The sequence below is a fragment of the Rhizomucor pusillus genome (genome assembly GCF_041956525.1).
Source record: "Rhizomucor pusillus strain CBS 183.67 unplaced genomic scaffold VTP01scaffold_15, whole genome shotgun sequence".
Lineage (NCBI taxonomy): Eukaryota > Fungi > Mucoromycota > Mucoromycetes > Mucorales > Lichtheimiaceae > Rhizomucor > Rhizomucor pusillus.
This window is the reverse complement of record NW_027192157.1, coordinates 58,103-73,838: the sequence shown is the minus strand read 5'-3', so window position 1 is coordinate 73,838 and position 15,736 is coordinate 58,103. Positions and strand designations below refer to the sequence as shown.

The window sequence follows — 15,736 nt, the reverse complement described above, 5'->3', positions numbered from 1 at the left end:
GGCACAAGTGAGCTGTCAATTACCATCACGAGCCGCTTAGGGCGGATTATTATTATCTTTACCTTTTGAAATAACCGAGTGCAAAACACCAGCTTATTGATATTTGTTTTGTGGGCGTGCAATAGATATTTGGGCTAGGCAAAATCCAATTTCAAGTGCAGGCAGCACGCATTTCCTATTTGACCTGTTGGTTTTGGCAATGGGCAGATCCGACGATAGACACGACCGTGGATCTTCTCGACATGGCCGGGATCGGTCTGTAGAAAGACACAGAAGCTCCCGCCGGTCGTATTCTCCCGATGACCGTTACTCTCGTCGCAGCGATCACCGCTCTCGTTCTCGTTCACGCTCACGGAGGCAAGTGGCAACTTGCGAAAAGCGATATTAACAATACTAGTTTGCCTAACGTGCCGTATCTAGCCCTTCCCGCCACCGTCGCGAGAAAAGAAGAAGATCGCCCTCAGTGTCAAGCAGCAGCGACTCATATTCAAGTGAATCAGAGCATGAGCGACGACGGAAAAGGCACAAAAAGAGCAAGAAGGAGATGAAGGATAGAAAACACAAGTCCAAGGTAGCAGGGTCTATATGCACATCGTCGCTATTCTCTCTAACGTGATAAAATATAATCAGAAATCCAAAAAGAAGAAGAAGAAAAGCAAAGAGCTCAAAGTCGGCGACGAATGGGGCAAATATGGCATCATTAATGAATCAGAGCAAGTATCTTATTTGAGAGAGGCAAAACATATTGATATCTTCTAATCTCTAACATAATTGTTGACAATAGTATATTTACAAAAGAGCCAGTAAGGAGACAATTTTTAAAGAGTTTCTACAACGAAACAAGTTAATAACGTGACAATAATTAGGAATTCCATGCTTGGTTGCTAGAAGTCAAAAATATCAATCCGGTTCAAGTGAACAAGACTCGAAGTCGCGAACTTTTCATAGACTTCATGGATGGTAAGAAAGATCACATATTTGTCGCAATAGATTAATACGTTGACTAATGCACTCGCCTGTTAGATTACAACACTGCTACTATGCCGCATGAAAAGTGAGCAACTTTTATCTCGTTCAGCTACCAGCTCTTCTGATTGCTAACTACGTTGTTTTTCAAGGTATTACAATATGGCAAAATGGGAAGCTCGTCAGCATGCGATTAGAATGGGTGAGGCGCCACCCTCGTCAGACTATGGATCATACAATTTTGCTAGAGACGAAGAGCAATTGCGGTAATATATCTTTTATAGCAGAAGAGACAATGCATTGGATGTACTAAGAATCGAAAATTCTTCCATAGAATGCAACACAGACAAACTGCCCGTGCTGCGGCTTCTGCCAAACAGACACCGGTATCCTTGTCGAAAGATCAGCTTGAGGAGCTTACCAAAGTAAACCGTGAACGCGTGCAAGCAGATAGAATGAGAAGAATGGGATTGACACCAAAGGAAGGCATGGGTGTCCGTTACGAATATGAAGCTGATTAAAGATACTCGAGGGAGAAAAGACTCAGTTTTGCTACTACCATCATCATATAACGTTAGTTAATCGTGTGCGCATGTATCCTCACCACCAGGGAGAAAACTCAAGTCTTTGAGTGGTAGTAGATTGCAGATCGCCAAAGCGATCTGCGCATGCACTGAGGTCTGCTCTCGCTCTGTCCAACCTTTGCCAACGCACGTCTAAGTCTCGGACGATGCTGGCAAAGGAAAAAATAACGATAGAGCTTTGTTCTGCTGTTGCTATCGAGAGGTAACAACAGACAGAAAAAGATATTTCAAATTCCTCCCCTCCTGCAGGCCTTTTCTGCTGCCTTGTTTCCTTCCCTGCCATGTCGACTCTTCGAACTTCGGCGATCAGGGCATTGGCCTGGTTCCCGGTCATCATGTTTGTCGCCGATCACGGGTTCAGCTACGGTACAATCGACGGACGGTCCATGCAGGTTCGCAGCGTTTCACGTTGAAGCGAGTTCCTGACTGCTCACAAATATAGTAGCCGACGTTCAACCCTGATACCAACATGCTGTGGCGCGACAGGGTGCTTTTGAATAAATGGGCAGTAACGGACCACAAGTTCGAGCGAGGAGAAGTGGTAACATTGACGTATGTTGCGACGATGATCCTATTTTTCGATCACCTGAAAACCCTTAAATAACAAAACAACACCAGATCACCGACGAATCCAAAGTGTACAATTACGAAACGTATTATTGCCTTGGAAGGAGACACGGTGATTCCATTGAGGAATCGAGATAATCCAGGTACAGTACAGTGGTGTCTGGAATGACTTTTAACAAATGCAAGGGCAAAGCGATTATTAAAATGGCAAGCATAAGTGTACGTGCCCAAGGGGCATTGCTGGGTTGAAGGAGACGAAGCATTCCATTCAAGAGACAGTAATTCGTTCGGAACGGTACCGATGGGACTTATTACTGCCAAGGTGACATATATCCTCTGGCCGTTTTCACGGTTTGGCCCGGTAGAGAAGCGACCAGTGTCAGACAGAGTGACGATAGGATCCGTGCGACTAGGGAGGGACGATGAATATCTGTAAATCACTTCTACTTTTGGCTATAGAGATTATTATCGGCGTATACATGTCACGAGTGTGAGGAGCAGCAGCGGGCGGCTGCATGCAGTGAAACGTTAGAATTGCAACACTTGTAAATAACCGTAAATAATTGTTTGTACAGTCAATCCCAGAACTCAAGCCGCACTCTGAGCAAATCATGTATCGCGGTTTAAATTTTTCTTGTCGCATCTTTTGCAAAATTTAAGTTGCATTTTGCCAAAATCACTTGTCGCATCCCAAAAAATTTCTTGTGATCCTGGGTGCGATCTTAAAACGTCGGTGTGATCAGTCTAGATCAGTCTATGCCTGCGCAAACCAGAAGCCGTCGTCAGTAGCAAGAAGCGCAAGCATGGTGGCAAGAAGGCGACGACCCTCAACGCGCGCGTAGGTACTAGGACTGAGCACTACATGCAGTTCATAGAAAGTATCTTGGACGTCCTTGACAAGAGCGGTCTGATATTGGGCGTGAACGTAAAGGAAAAATCCAGTACTGCCGTTGCAGCCGTTTAATAAAAGCTGTCATTCTTGTCAGTCAGACTCAGCAAACGTGAGAAATCATCCACACGGTCCTGATTCATGTTCAAAACGATCGAAAAGAGAAATAAAACAAGTTTTTCCTTGCCAAGTTCTTGTTCAAAAAAATTGGAGCACGTTGAGGGCCATTTATGTGTTTTCAAAAGATCATTAGCTTTTGGTTATTAGCAACAAAAATTTATCGACCGGAAGAAGTTCGCAACAGAAGTGCGTCGTACGGAGACCGATGTACCCATAGTTTCGATGTCAGTGATGGATCGTGACACTCGTACAGCACGCCCATGGACTTGTAGCTATTGGAAGGGAAATGTAATCTGATTGGGATTCTACCAAATGTAAAAAATTTTATGACTTACGCTTCATCTTCTGATTCTGCATAGTGTTAGAAAGTGTATATCAGTTTGAATATATAGTTACGGGACTTGGTGAACATGTTTGCTGTCGATATTGATCCCCTACCAGCATAATATGATTAGCATAATCCAGAGGAGAATAGCCTGTCCAAACATTCATGACCTTTTCTTTTATGACCACGGCAACGAGTGAGACGAAGACGACGAACACCCCGCTACTGGTGGCCAAGATACAGGGCAACGACACATAAAATCTCGTCTCGATATGAGAGAGAGGATGGCACCGCTCTGTAGAGGCCGTGGTCGCGGCCAAGGACAGCTATCAAGCACAGCAAGCAAGGGTCGGGACAGGGACAAGGCCTTGCTTTACAAAGTCCTTCAGTCAAGGGAGTCCCGGTGTCGTCTTTTTGGTCGCTCAAGTCCCGGTACGCATTGTACAAGCAAAGTGCAGCAAAGGAAACAATGGCTGTCGTCATCTGCCGGAAATGGGAACTTGCTGCGGATTGAAACACTTTGACAATCTGATCAACCAACCGCTCTTCTCCTGCATGTTTTTGACATGTTTAGGACATGCCATCCGCGAATCTATATGGAAGAAAGTATGACTTGTTGGCAGTGGAGCTGAAGCCACCAGGTGGCAAATACGACGGGTTATACACTGATTCGGTCAAGCTGGGCAAGGAGCTCAAAATCATGTAAGACGAACTTGTCGACTCTCCCTGTGCACTCAGTGTATATCCTCGACAGGTTCAATGGATCCAAGATTCGCCTCCGAACAAGACATGAAGGACTGCACCACCGATCTTAAGTTCAAGCTTTCAATATAACTATTATAGAGGGCAAATGGCAGTTAAAACCGTTTTTCGCCGTTTAATGGATTCCCAACAATGCCAGCTCCCTTCGCGATCGCAACGCGATATTGTCGTAAAGCCAATCACTCGTGGTGGCATTGATCTTGAATTTCTGACACGTAAAGAGTTTTGGTGCAGCCTTCTCCCCTGCTGGAAGGATCTACCGAAGAAGTACCCGAGGGCAACAGCTACTGCTTGGTGATTCTTCTGGAAGATGTCGATTCCGCATAAAGCCAAATATATTCTATATCGCTACGTTCATCATGTTCTCCCAGATCGCGTGGCTCTTCGCCGTTTATTGCCTCCTGTCTTTGATTCCGACCTGTGCCACATCTGCGGCCAAGTAGAAAGTAGAGACTATATATTATTCCTTTGTCCCGTCAAGCAACGTATTTGGTCCACGATTGCTCACCAGTTCTTAGAACATCGACGTACTTTACGTTACCGTTTGAAGAAGGGGTGGTACATTGAATGGCCACATATGGTTGCGTGGACTGTGAAAGCCATATGGGATGCCCATTGGCTTCTCATTTCTGATTCCGGGAAACTTGTGATAAGATGCAAGCAGTGTCCTCCCGTTCCAAATCTACTACAACAAAAACAAAGCAAGCATGGCTTCGGCCTTCCTATGGCCCCCCTGTCAAACTGGCAGTTCTTTGAAAAGCGTTTTATATATTATGACAACTTTTTTCTTTGTGATATATCAGTATCAATGAACATGTAAATCGCTATGCTTCCCATTCACTAACTGTACTAAGCGGCATCTTGTCGATCATTCTCTTGTGAGCCAAGTTAGTGAATTAATAGTTACACATCACTCTATGTCCTCACTATGTATGAAGCATTCACTCAAAAACTGGTAATACAAATTTAATGACAGATCAAGATCACAGCATACATGCACAGCAATATTACAGCGTTGCTGTATATTTGTCATCTTTGGTATTTATGCGATGGTGTCTGGTGTGTTACGATTGCTACACACTTATAAACTTTAGGCGTCTTTAGATCATAAATTCTAAGATTCTGGCAGCGAATCAAGAATAGCTTGATGCTTTATTGATTAGTTGCCAAGGTCTTGGTCCATTTTCGGTGCCAGGGCTCAATTTAGAGAAGAAGGCTTTGATTAGGGGAAGAGGATCCATCTTACTAGTTCCCGTAAATGCGACTTGCTTTTTCTAGGGATGCGACGAGTGATTTTGGCAAAATGCGACTTCAATTTTGCAACAGATGCGACAAAAAAAATTTAAACCGCGATGAATGATTTGCTAAGAGTGCGGGATTGACTGTATTATCACCCGTTGATGAACAACAAAAAGTTCTTACTTTTCTTGCATGGATCACAAACCTTATTACACCATAAATAGTATATGCTCGTTTGTGATTTTCCAAAACCTTGTGCGCGTTACGTGTATGGGTGTGCGTGTGTGTGTCTCTCTCTCTATTGCCAAGTTTTCCTTTTTCTTCCTTTCTCTTTTTCTTTCTTTGTTAGACCTCTTTTCCTTTTTCTTTTCCTCTTGTTCTATTCTTCGAGAAGACGTTATGGGCCAATCAGCCAGTAATATTCAGTCTACTCTCACACTTGCATACGTCATTCCCGCAGAAGAAAAACAACGTGGACGAGAAGACATTCAACAGCGCCCAGCAGCAGTATCCGCCGCGAGAAGAGAGGATGTTTTACTCTCGCATCCAGAACACTATGCTCTGACAGACACAGCAACGCCGTCATCGACATCCACGCGACGCGCCGATTCCGGATACGGTGAAGATTTTCACGGGGAGAAAGTCGGACAAGACATTGCATACATTGACGAGAAATATTACAATCCAACACAGAAAGACAACAGCAAGGACTACAACAAGAAGTGTGGCAATTCATCACGAACGTCTCTGCTTACATTTTCCGATGTCAAGCTCGATAATTCACTGTATGATATCAATTTATCTGCACGGCGGCTGATCAAGCTCAGCAGCAATATCAGCCACTTTGCGACGTTGCGCCGGTTGGATCTGTAAGTGCAGGCAAGCATGCAGGGGCAAAGGGAGAAGAGGAGGAGGAGACAGAGAATGGCACTATATATATGGCAAAAGGCAAAAAAGAAAAGAGTAATCGACCTGGGTTGCTCTTTTTGCCTTTTTTGCTGGTCAGATATGCCCCATTTAAGTAGCGTGCATCGCTTTAATTTAAGGGTGATTAAACGAAAAGGGGGCAACAGTCTGCTTACCACCATTATACGGTTGATTGCTTTATAGATCATACAACCGTCTCAGCAGTCTTCCGCAAGCCATAAAGGTCCTCGTGAATCTTGAATACCTCTGCATATCGCACAATTGCTTTCCAGAGATACCCCCATGCATTGCAAACCTACCGAAGCTGCTCGAACTGGATGTGTCACACAACCGCGTGCAGGATCTGACACCTTGCTTCTTTTTCGCTGCAGAGAAACTGCAGACCCTCAAGGCGGGAAGCAACCAGCTATACAGCATTTCTGTGCATGTGCGTAACATGGTACACTTGACTACACTCGATCTGTCCTTTAACAACATACGCGTACTTCCCATTGAATTGGCACGGTTAGCGAATCTACGCACCCTGCAACTCGACGGATGCCCGCTAAACAGCACATTGGAGTACCCCACAATGCCAAAATTACCCAGCTTGCGCGAGATTTGTGCACGAACTGCGTTGCATCATTGTTATTGTTCTTCTTCTTCGGCTGCTGTGAAGTTTAGTAGCAGATTGCCACTGCCTGATAATCTCGCTCGTTATCTGAGTAGCAGCAGCCCATGCTCTTCGTGTCACGACCCGTACTTTGAATCATATGTATGCCGCGGCCAGTGGATCGAACGGGCAGATAGACTGGTTCCCTTTGAACACCGCCTCTGCACTGCGCACTGGAGCACCGAGGATGACCGGATATTGAACTTGTTTGCAGATCAGATCTCAACGAGAGATGAAACGAACCGCCGCGGTCTAGTGCGCACTCCAGCAAAGGATAACAACAGCAATAATACCATGACGACCGTACCGTTGGAACAGTTGCATACTGCTGATCAAGAATATCAATATCCCGAATGTTCTGCTCGCACTCTAATGCGATCGAAAAGCAAGCTTACTGGCAACAATAGATGTAATGGTGGGGCTCGGTCTTATTTCCACAGGCTCAGGCGGCACAAGTTCTGAGCAAATCCATAATCCGCCACACTATTCGACATATACTCATATATATGTATTTACAGCATATAATCTACAAAACATCTACAGCTACACTGAACTACTATTCACACCGCTTTACAGACATATATAGTTTGCTTGTTTTCATAGGTTGCTATATGATACATATACAAATGTATGCTAATATATATTGTCCTATTTCTTGATGCTAAATCTAAACTTTGTTGCAGCGGGTATCTGACTTTGCAGAGGTCTGTAACAGGACATCATCCCTGTTGTGAAACGATGCATGATTTGTTCCCATTGTCTACTACAAGCAGCAGTAGAGCTTTTGGTATGCACAACATTAGATCCTGACGTTGGACTTGCCGCTCCTCCCCGCGCCTTTTTAGAAAAACTCAGCACGTCCGGCCGCCAAGCAACTTTTTTTTACTTCTTTCTCTCTCCCGTTGTTGTTCTTGTTATACCCCCCAAACCAGATATATATATCTCTACTATGAGCGCACTGTTGAATCGTATCAAGCGTCGACCAAGCCATGAATACGGTGCTATTTCGCACGAGCACTCTGAACAGCACTTTGAGTCTGCCGAAATAGTCAGAGACACCATTATTGGTTTGTCCGGTAGGTTGTTGTTGGGTCGAGGAGGAGGACGCGCACGCGTGTGTTTTGCTGATTTTCACCTTGCCCACAGATGGATTGACTGTACCATTCGCGTTGGCCGCTGGTTTGTCGTCCTTGGGTGACTCCAAGATCGTTGTGTACGGTGGCGCTGCAGGTAAAAAGAAAAATGAAAAGGACAAGAGAGTAACATTCTTAAACAGTGTGGGGCTAACATTGTTTGTATCATAAGAACTTGTTAGGTAAAAGCAATTGAAAACATTTTTTTGTTGTCAATATCCATATTCATATTTCTGGTATCCTGTGTACAGCGGTGCCATTTCTATGGGTTTAGGCGGCTACTTGGCAGCAAAAAGCGAAATAGAACATTACAAGACCGAGCGACTTCGAGAAGAGCGAGAGGTTGAGGAATGCCCGCAAGACGAAGAGGAAGAAATTGTAGAAATTCTCGAGCCCTACGGTTTAGACCGGCAGACATTGCAGCCACTTATCGAAAAGCTAAAGAGTGACCCTGTAAAGTTTGTGGACTTTATGATGCGATTTGAGCTTAACCTGGAGATGCCTGACCCGAACCGAAGCTGGGTAACTATTCATCAAAACAAAAGAGAGAGAGAAAGTCAAAGAATAGTAGTAGTAGTTATTAACGCGCGTTGCATGTAGATTTCTGCATTGACCATCGGTCTGTCTTACTTTGTCGGTGGCTTGATTCCTCTGTTACCCTATGTCTTTATCGACCAAGCAACCCTTGCTCTCTACGTTTCCGTAGCAGTGACCTCGCTCACCTTGTTGATCTTTGGATACATCAAGAGCCGACTCGTCAACCCTCAGAGTGCAATCAAGGGTGCCTTCCAGACACTCTTGATCGGTGCCATTGCTGCAGGAGCAAGTTACAGCATTGTTTATTTCCTGCCAGATGTTTAAAAGAACTCACACATCGTGTACTTTTATATATATATTTATATATATATATAAACTTTCTTATGTACAAACAGTTTTGATCATTAAGCTACGTGCATTGACAAGTTGTTCATCATGTGCTCCATCTGAGCCTTGTCTGCTTCCGCTTCCAGGAATTGCTGCCCTCCGTCGTCCAGGAAATTCTTTTGCAAATATTCTTCATACGAGCCATAGCGATTTGTATCTTAAAACAGGTAGGAGGAGTGAGGTTGTTAGTGTAACAGTGCGGGAACGGATGGATGATGCTGTGCAACGTAATACTCACCCTGCGCTGCCTCAATTTGATCGAGAACGTTGCTCAGTGCGTCCCAGGCATCTGGCCTGGCGCTATTCACCAACGTGTATAGCTTGATCAGCGTATCTTTCCAAGGAACATTTGCCGCCACATCTTGCTCCAAAATCGCCTTGAACTGCAAGAACAATTCATCGTCGCGTAGTATCTCATACACCTGAAACAGCAGCAACTCATCATCGTCCTCGTCGTCGACGTCGTCTTCAGTCTGCTGCTGGTGCTGCTGGTGGAATTCATCATCACCATCTCGTTGCTCCTGCAAGATCGATGTAACCCGCTGACACATTGTATCATCCAGACTGCTCAAGAATGCATTCAAGGACGCCATCACTTGCTCGTGCTGCGCGTTGGCGTCATCGAGCCGTAAACTTGCGACAAATCGCTGCAACTCGGTATCGTTTGCGAGTTGTTGCTCTACTTTACGTATCATGGTAAAACTTTCAACTAGACGGACCAATGCAGCATCGTAACCAGCATCCGACTGTGCATCGCGCAGTGTCTGCTGCAAGAAAGGTGCCAATTGTTGCTTTGCTGGATCAGATTCCAGAGCTTTTGCACATTGATCGGCAATCAGCTCATGTGTATTGGGCTTATATCTGGGCGTCGCCATAGCCCTCAGAATCTGTTGCTCAAAGGCATGGTAGCTATGGAAAGAGTCGCTGATTGCGGCCAAAAGCTTGTAGAGTTGCACGGCTGAAAGAGGGGTCATTTTCGCTGCTGCATGAATCAAACGGCGCGAGTCCGCTTTTTCTTTATCCACTGAAAAGCGGAGAGTCAGCCCTGATAGGACACATGATACTTTATACATGGGCGTAAAAACAGATAACCAGCCTAAAACAAGGAAAGAGAGAAAACGCATACATTCCAAAGAAAAGAAGCATAACTTAGAACAATCGATGGGTAACTCTGTAAAGGAAACAAATCGAATGAAAGGCATAAAACGACCGCAATAAGGTAAAAAAAGAGGTCAGGTATCATTTGGCTAGAAAAAGGTCCTTGTAAGCGACCACAGCTTGTTGGACAGATTCAATGGCTTTCGCAATCTGTGGAGGCAATAAAATGGCCAGTGTTTGGAGCGCCTTATTGCCAATGACGTCGATCCATTTCGTTAGTGTCTTGATATAGTGCCGTAATGTACTCCAAAGTTTCTCCAGGCAGGGGGGTGTCTCGTAATCTGGTGATAACGTTCAATGCAATTCTTTGTATCAATTTCTTGACTGCGTTCAGCAGTGTATTCTGCTGATTTACATGTCAAATCCTTTGCAACAGTTCTTCCAGAAGTTTCAGTATATGTGTACGGTGCAAAGCAATGGTGAGTGTCCGCGAAGATCTTTGTAAACTATCCTAACGCGGCTGCTGCATAGTCCATAACGAAGATTCCAGGTTTTTTGGAAACCGGCTTTCAAATCACTTCGTCCGTGCATTCCGCTATCCACGCATATGCTGAAAGCTTTTCATCTGAGATCCACGCACCGCCGATCGCAAATGACATAAGCTTTTGACGTCCAACATTGCTGATTCCGACGACGTTCACGTAAGGCATATGGTACTGGTTTGTTCTGTAGGTTGCATCTACCAAAACAACCTCAGGAAAACGCCGAGCTTTTTCAATGCTAGCAGGATGTGCAAAGAAGATACTTTGCAAGCGCTTCTCCGAGTCGTACTGGTAACTGACTTCGTACCCTCTTTCGTCGAGGAATGCGCCGAGGTACACCATTCTGTCCTTCACACTATCATTACTACGTTCGGTGCGCATCCGAAAGTTATCCAGGTCTTTTGGAAGTACCGATAACTTTCCTTCTGTGTCGCGCAAAGCTTCACAGATTTGCTTTGGCTTGGTACCAGCCTTAAGTATCTTCAATGCTGTGGCAAGACCCTCTTCGTTCAACTTGCGATATTGATGGAAGCCGAAAGCATCTTCCATCATCGCAGGGTTATGTTGATCGTTGATCTCTCGGACCTCCCAGCGACCGTCTCCAACAACGCGCAATAACCTGAACAACTTGTTTCAGTTCTTCACGGTTTTCAAATAATGATTCAACAAGTTTTGTTCGAGACAACTTTCGGAATGATAGGTTGCGTCCAAGTCCAAAGAGACCAAATAAACCGCGGAGACCAAAGGGACCAAAAGAGACCAAAGAGACCGAAGGGAGACAGCCAGTTTTTGGAGCTCACCATTCTCTTTGGTATCTTTTTTCAGGTTACCCTTTTTTAACCGTTTACTTGTTTCACTTTTCCTGACGTGAAGCGTATGGCGCGAGACGCTTCTTCATCGTCTTACAATGAAAATCCTTCTGACAAAATTTCCATGCCACGCCTGCTCTCTAACATACAAGCAAGAATCCGACCTAAAAGCTCATCTCAAGAAACGTCATGCAGACTTTGCAGCTGCAACTTGTTGGGATAGTCGTTTAGTTAGCCCTATCCCTAGCAACAACGTTAACTTGATTTTTCTTTTTATGCAGATGAAGCGAGTCTGAGACTGTCTACCATGAATGCAAGTCGAGTATAGAATCTGCGCAAACTGAGAAGCTACCTTTTAAATTCTTCAACCACAAAAACTTTGAAACGCTGCTTGATTTTTTGCTTTTGCTTGCAGTAAACTGAGAGTACAATTAAAGGAGATCAACTTTATTCCATCATGGCAAGCTACAGATATGAATGTCAGAAAGAAACTTCGCAATTCAAACGATGTAAAGAACTTACAAGATCCTCGGTATCCATTGCATCCTCGTTCTCCTTCGTTGGCATAGAGGCAACTGGAGCCTCTTCGGTAGTATCCGACAGGAACTAATGTAATGCTATGTTTAGCACTCCATTGCAAAAATGACCCTTCTTTATACTTTACCTTGTTTGCTTCCTCAGCAGTAACTTCGCTATCTTCTGCCTCTCCTTTGGTGATCAGACTTATATGCTTATCTTTCAACAGTTGCCAGAAATCTCTTCGACGACTCTGGGGATTTGCAGGATCGCATATCTTTTTCATCTGATGCATGAGGTTGTTGAATGTCTCAGACTCGTTCTCTTTCGCTGCTGTCGACCTTAGCACTTGCAGGCATTCGATAGCCAGATTGTAGCGCAGGTCCCCAAACGATTCAGTGACAAGTTGCTTGATAACTTCGCACATTTGCTCCACAGCTAGAAGCATTGTTGTTAAAAACCAGAGAAAAAAAAAGAACCAATTGTCATCTCACCTTGCGAAACCAAATCTTCGTTGCGATTGTCAATCATAGCCTTAAAGTCACTGACAGGATTTTTCATCGAAACTTCACGAACATCCTTGTTTATAATCGATTTGAGCGCAGCATCGTAGGCAGAATCGTCTTCAATCTTGATGCGCTTGGTATCAGTCTCTTGATCTGCTTGGGGTTCCAAAATTTGCTCGATAGACGGCATCGCTGCACCGTCAGCTTTGGTTGTTCGCCCTTCTTGCACAGCACCAAACACTCTCTTTTTGGCTCGTTGTTCGACTAGATCCAAGTTGCTGTTAGACATCCTACCAATGATTTATACGTTAACTTTCTTCATACCTTTTTTGATATTGAACAGGGATTTCATCTGAGCTGCATGGTCCTTCGTCTTTTCTACGATCTGCGGTAATGGTCTGAATTGCTCCAATAGCTTGGGATGTACATCCGGAACCGGTGCCGCTGGGTTCAGTGCGCGAGATGCAACGGCTTTGTTTTGACGCCATATTCGAGGATTGAAAATGGTCTTCGGCTGATAAAGTTTACTAGGATCTCTATTGTTTTTTGTAAACATCCTTCATATTCATATCCTCTCAATATTTGGTCCTTACACACTGTCGATTTTTCCGAGTTTGTCAAGATCCATCAAGTCCAAAAGTTTATCCATAGATTCAATTTGTTCCTGAGTAGGAAGTAATGGATGGTTTTCGGTAATAACCTTGCCAGATGCTGTGATAACTTGATCCAAAGGATTGAAAGTGAATGCATGTACATCGTCTGCAAATGGGAGCTATGTATAACAAGAGTTACAAACCATGACTAGAATATTTTCATGGGGATTATTGCTCCCTTACCTGCACAAAGTGGAGAACTGCAAGCTTCACTTGGCCGTCATCATCTTTCTCGATGTACGGGATCAAGATGCCAATTTTTGGCGGAGAATCTATTCGTGAAACGTATCGCACTAAAGCATAACATTTTCTCTGATCAAGGGCCTGAGCAAAGGCAGAGAGAGCTGTGCCTGAGAAAGTAGGTTTGTCATTTCCAGGCACGACTACGTAGACCTGTGACATGAAATAATCTCGGGGAACCTAACTCAAAAATATCAAATTCTATCCTGAAAAGGTATTGCAAACACTCAAATTACCTTGCTTTCATCCAGGAATCCCATGATAGCCATCCCAGGTGTGGTTTTCAGACGCATGTACTCTTCAATATCCTGACGGATCACAACAGCTGACTTGCCGAACCAGAACGCCCTCTCCAAACTGTCTGGAGACACTTCCACGTCCTCGTGACCCGACGTGTCCATGGCGTCTGCTGAGGTGCCCTCTCCATTATTGTTGTCGTTATTCCCAGTATTGGCAGCTTTATCGTTGCCCCTGTGTTGTTTCTTGTATATTTTGTCGACAGTGACGCCATGATTCCTGATCTCCTCCTCCCCGGTAGTTGGGCCGGCCAATCCCAATGCAGAAACTTTCGCTGCGGTCTCTGGTTTCCGTTGGTAGGTTCGAGTGTACATGGTGACGCTGATGCTCAAGGCTGTCTCAGGATCCTTTTGAACGTCTCCCAACGTCAAATATCCTCGGAAGCTCGGTGTCGGTCGTACTTCCTTGGTGCGGAATGCATTGATTTCTTCCAGTGCTTTTGACAAACTTTTCACACTTCCATTCGGTGTGCTCTTTGCCAGCGATTTCCAATGCCCTATATTGATACTCTAAAAGATCAAGTGTTAATAGGATGCTGCGAATCATATCAATATTGGGTATCTAATACTTTGATGGATGAATCGTTGTTTTCGTCATTTTCTTCCTTTAATAGTTCATCCGCTCCTACGCATCTTGTAAACATTGAGACTTTATGTTCTCTACATATATCCAATATACATACACAACATGGAGTTCAATATCGTTTTCAACAAGCATTCGTTTTACATCTTCAGTATCCTGCCAGTTAACATATTCCGATACGTTTGTCATTACATATATCTTCTTTTCGTATTTCAACTTTCTGCAATGTTTGACAATGATGTCAATTGCCACAATTAATGCATCAAAGACTAGGGCCGACGTTAACTATCACATGTCACGGAAAACCACGAACTATTCTCTACTTACTGTCAGCTACATTGTCCTTGGAGTCGATAGGCGTCCAATTGACAAGCTTGCGGATCATTTCTGCAGTGGGAGGTGCAAATTCAGAAAGCGTAGTAATATGCTGGTATTGATCCTGTCCAGCCATTTCCGCAGCAAGGTGATTGTCACTTTCTAAGGAAAAAGGCCAAGGTAGATCAATATACCTTTGCTTCTTTCTGAAAGTCTTTTTTTTCTAATTACAAACCTTCCGTTCCTGCCATGATAATTGATGTGATATCGGTCTTTCTGCCAGCAAGGGCCTAACGCGCACGGGAAATGTCAGATTCGGCATGCGATGGTTCTCGTGCCGGGCTGTCCGATCAATGTACCTTGTCTTCCAACAAGGCTTGGACGTAACTGACAGACGCTTGGAAAGCATCGGTGTCGTGTTCCGGCATAAATGTTGCCATTGAAGGGCTACAGTTGAAGACAAATGCTGTTTCCTTTTTGTTCGCCATGTCAGCTGAAGAAGCGGAGGACCAGAAGCAGACGCGGATCGCGCATGAATAATCAATATGACAGGACTGTTGAATTCACCAAAGGTGTCAAACTCGTTTGCCACTTTTGCTTCATGATTTATCTATAGCTTCTATGCTGTTCATCACTTATCGTCAATTGCATTGCTGCTATCAATTTTTTCTTGTATAATTTATTCATGCAAAATTGATTGTTCAATGTCTGCACGATAATATGTTTCTTGTTAGCCTAGTAAATAGATTACGTACTACAACAAAAGTATTCATTGACCATGATTGTTTTCTAGACCTTTTCAATGAATACATATTATGTAGTCAATCACATTGTATCAATCTTCTGTGGGTGACATCGCTTTCAGTCATATCTTTTTCGGCAGCTACTATCTTTCAGCTATAATGCGAACATCATTGCTAAAATTAATATGACCAAGCAATTCCATCATCATACCATAATAGAACAGCATGAAGGAGCTTATTGACATGCAGGAATACGCCGGATACAAAATACACGCAGTTGATCTTTGGAGATTCCCGATCCGTACTATTTCCTCACTAACTGCAGTTCAAAGACCGCGCCCATATTC

General features: G+C 44.1%; 10 protein-coding genes across 10 annotated transcripts; 5 read left to right on the top strand and 5 right to left on the bottom strand.

Annotated features, from left to right (window-relative positions):
• Positions 1 to 199: 199 nt before the first annotated feature.
• On the top strand, positions 200 to 1,487 carry VTP01DRAFT_2983 (uncharacterized protein; the record flags this gene model as incomplete). Its single annotated transcript, XM_069381503.1, has 8 exons — positions 200 to 357; positions 421 to 571; positions 631 to 713; positions 785 to 803; positions 867 to 960; positions 1,024 to 1,054; positions 1,119 to 1,232; positions 1,301 to 1,487. 8 exons carry the CDS (start codon positions 200 to 202, stop codon positions 1,485 to 1,487), a joined length of 837 nt encoding a protein of 278 aa, XP_069236630.1.
• A 344-nt stretch (positions 1,488 to 1,831) lies between these two features.
• Positions 1,832 to 2,553, top strand: VTP01DRAFT_2982 (uncharacterized protein; the record flags this gene model as incomplete). The annotated part of the gene is made up of 4 exons (XM_069381502.1): positions 1,832 to 1,942; positions 1,996 to 2,102; positions 2,169 to 2,260; positions 2,336 to 2,553. 4 exons carry the CDS (start codon positions 1,832 to 1,834, stop codon positions 2,551 to 2,553), a joined length of 528 nt encoding a protein of 175 aa, XP_069236629.1.
• A 318-nt stretch (positions 2,554 to 2,871) lies between these two features.
• VTP01DRAFT_2981 (uncharacterized protein) lies at positions 2,872 to 3,538 on the bottom strand (the record flags this gene model as incomplete). The annotated part of the gene is made up of 4 exons (XM_069381501.1): positions 2,872 to 3,087; positions 3,338 to 3,398; positions 3,462 to 3,477; positions 3,523 to 3,538. 4 exons carry the CDS (start codon positions 3,536 to 3,538, stop codon positions 2,872 to 2,874), a joined length of 309 nt encoding a protein of 102 aa, XP_069236628.1.
• A 135-nt stretch (positions 3,539 to 3,673) lies between these two features.
• On the bottom strand, positions 3,674 to 3,934 carry VTP01DRAFT_2980 (uncharacterized protein; the record flags this gene model as incomplete). Its single annotated transcript, XM_069381500.1, has 2 exons — positions 3,674 to 3,777; positions 3,829 to 3,934. 2 exons carry the CDS (start codon positions 3,932 to 3,934, stop codon positions 3,674 to 3,676), a joined length of 210 nt encoding a protein of 69 aa, XP_069236627.1.
• Positions 3,935 to 4,028: 94 nt separating this feature from the next.
• Positions 4,029 to 4,540, top strand: VTP01DRAFT_2979 (uncharacterized protein; the record flags this gene model as incomplete). The annotated part of the gene is made up of 3 exons (XM_069381498.1): positions 4,029 to 4,153; positions 4,295 to 4,382; positions 4,448 to 4,540. 3 exons carry the CDS (start codon positions 4,029 to 4,031, stop codon positions 4,538 to 4,540), a joined length of 306 nt encoding a protein of 101 aa, XP_069236626.1.
• A 1,311-nt stretch (positions 4,541 to 5,851) lies between these two features.
• Positions 5,852 to 7,493, top strand: VTP01DRAFT_2978 (uncharacterized protein; the record flags this gene model as incomplete). The annotated part of the gene is made up of 2 exons (XM_069381497.1): positions 5,852 to 6,321; positions 6,563 to 7,493. 2 exons carry the CDS (start codon positions 5,852 to 5,854, stop codon positions 7,491 to 7,493), a joined length of 1,401 nt encoding a protein of 466 aa, XP_069236625.1.
• Positions 7,494 to 7,980: 487 nt separating this feature from the next.
• VTP01DRAFT_2977 (uncharacterized protein) lies at positions 7,981 to 9,025 on the top strand (the record flags this gene model as incomplete). The annotated part of the gene is made up of 5 exons (XM_069381496.1): positions 7,981 to 8,107; positions 8,178 to 8,261; positions 8,337 to 8,346; positions 8,416 to 8,686; positions 8,765 to 9,025. The coding sequence occupies 5 exons, from the start codon at positions 7,981 to 7,983 to the stop codon at positions 9,023 to 9,025; spliced, it is 753 nt and encodes a 250-aa protein (XP_069236624.1).
• An 80-nt stretch (positions 9,026 to 9,105) lies between these two features.
• VTP01DRAFT_2976 (uncharacterized protein) lies at positions 9,106 to 10,062 on the bottom strand (the record flags this gene model as incomplete). Its single annotated transcript, XM_069381495.1, has 2 exons — positions 9,106 to 9,245; positions 9,327 to 10,062. The coding sequence occupies 2 exons, from the start codon at positions 10,060 to 10,062 to the stop codon at positions 9,106 to 9,108; spliced, it is 876 nt and encodes a 291-aa protein (XP_069236623.1).
• Positions 10,063 to 10,327: 265 nt separating this feature from the next.
• On the bottom strand, positions 10,328 to 11,626 carry VTP01DRAFT_2975 (uncharacterized protein; the record flags this gene model as incomplete). Its single annotated transcript, XM_069381494.1, has 3 exons — positions 10,328 to 10,527; positions 10,827 to 11,347; positions 11,586 to 11,626. The coding sequence occupies 3 exons, from the start codon at positions 11,624 to 11,626 to the stop codon at positions 10,328 to 10,330; spliced, it is 762 nt and encodes a 253-aa protein (XP_069236622.1).
• Positions 11,627 to 11,984: 358 nt separating this feature from the next.
• On the bottom strand, positions 11,985 to 15,086 carry VTP01DRAFT_2974 (uncharacterized protein; the record flags this gene model as incomplete). Its single annotated transcript, XM_069381493.1, has 13 exons — positions 11,985 to 12,002; positions 12,060 to 12,143; positions 12,202 to 12,491; positions 12,548 to 12,823; positions 12,884 to 13,095; positions 13,153 to 13,331; positions 13,396 to 13,632; positions 13,689 to 14,258; positions 14,318 to 14,381; positions 14,432 to 14,600; positions 14,659 to 14,808; positions 14,882 to 14,936; positions 15,006 to 15,086. 13 exons carry the CDS (start codon positions 15,084 to 15,086, stop codon positions 11,985 to 11,987), a joined length of 2,385 nt encoding a protein of 794 aa, XP_069236621.1.
• Between the last annotated feature and the right edge of the window lie 650 nt (positions 15,087 to 15,736).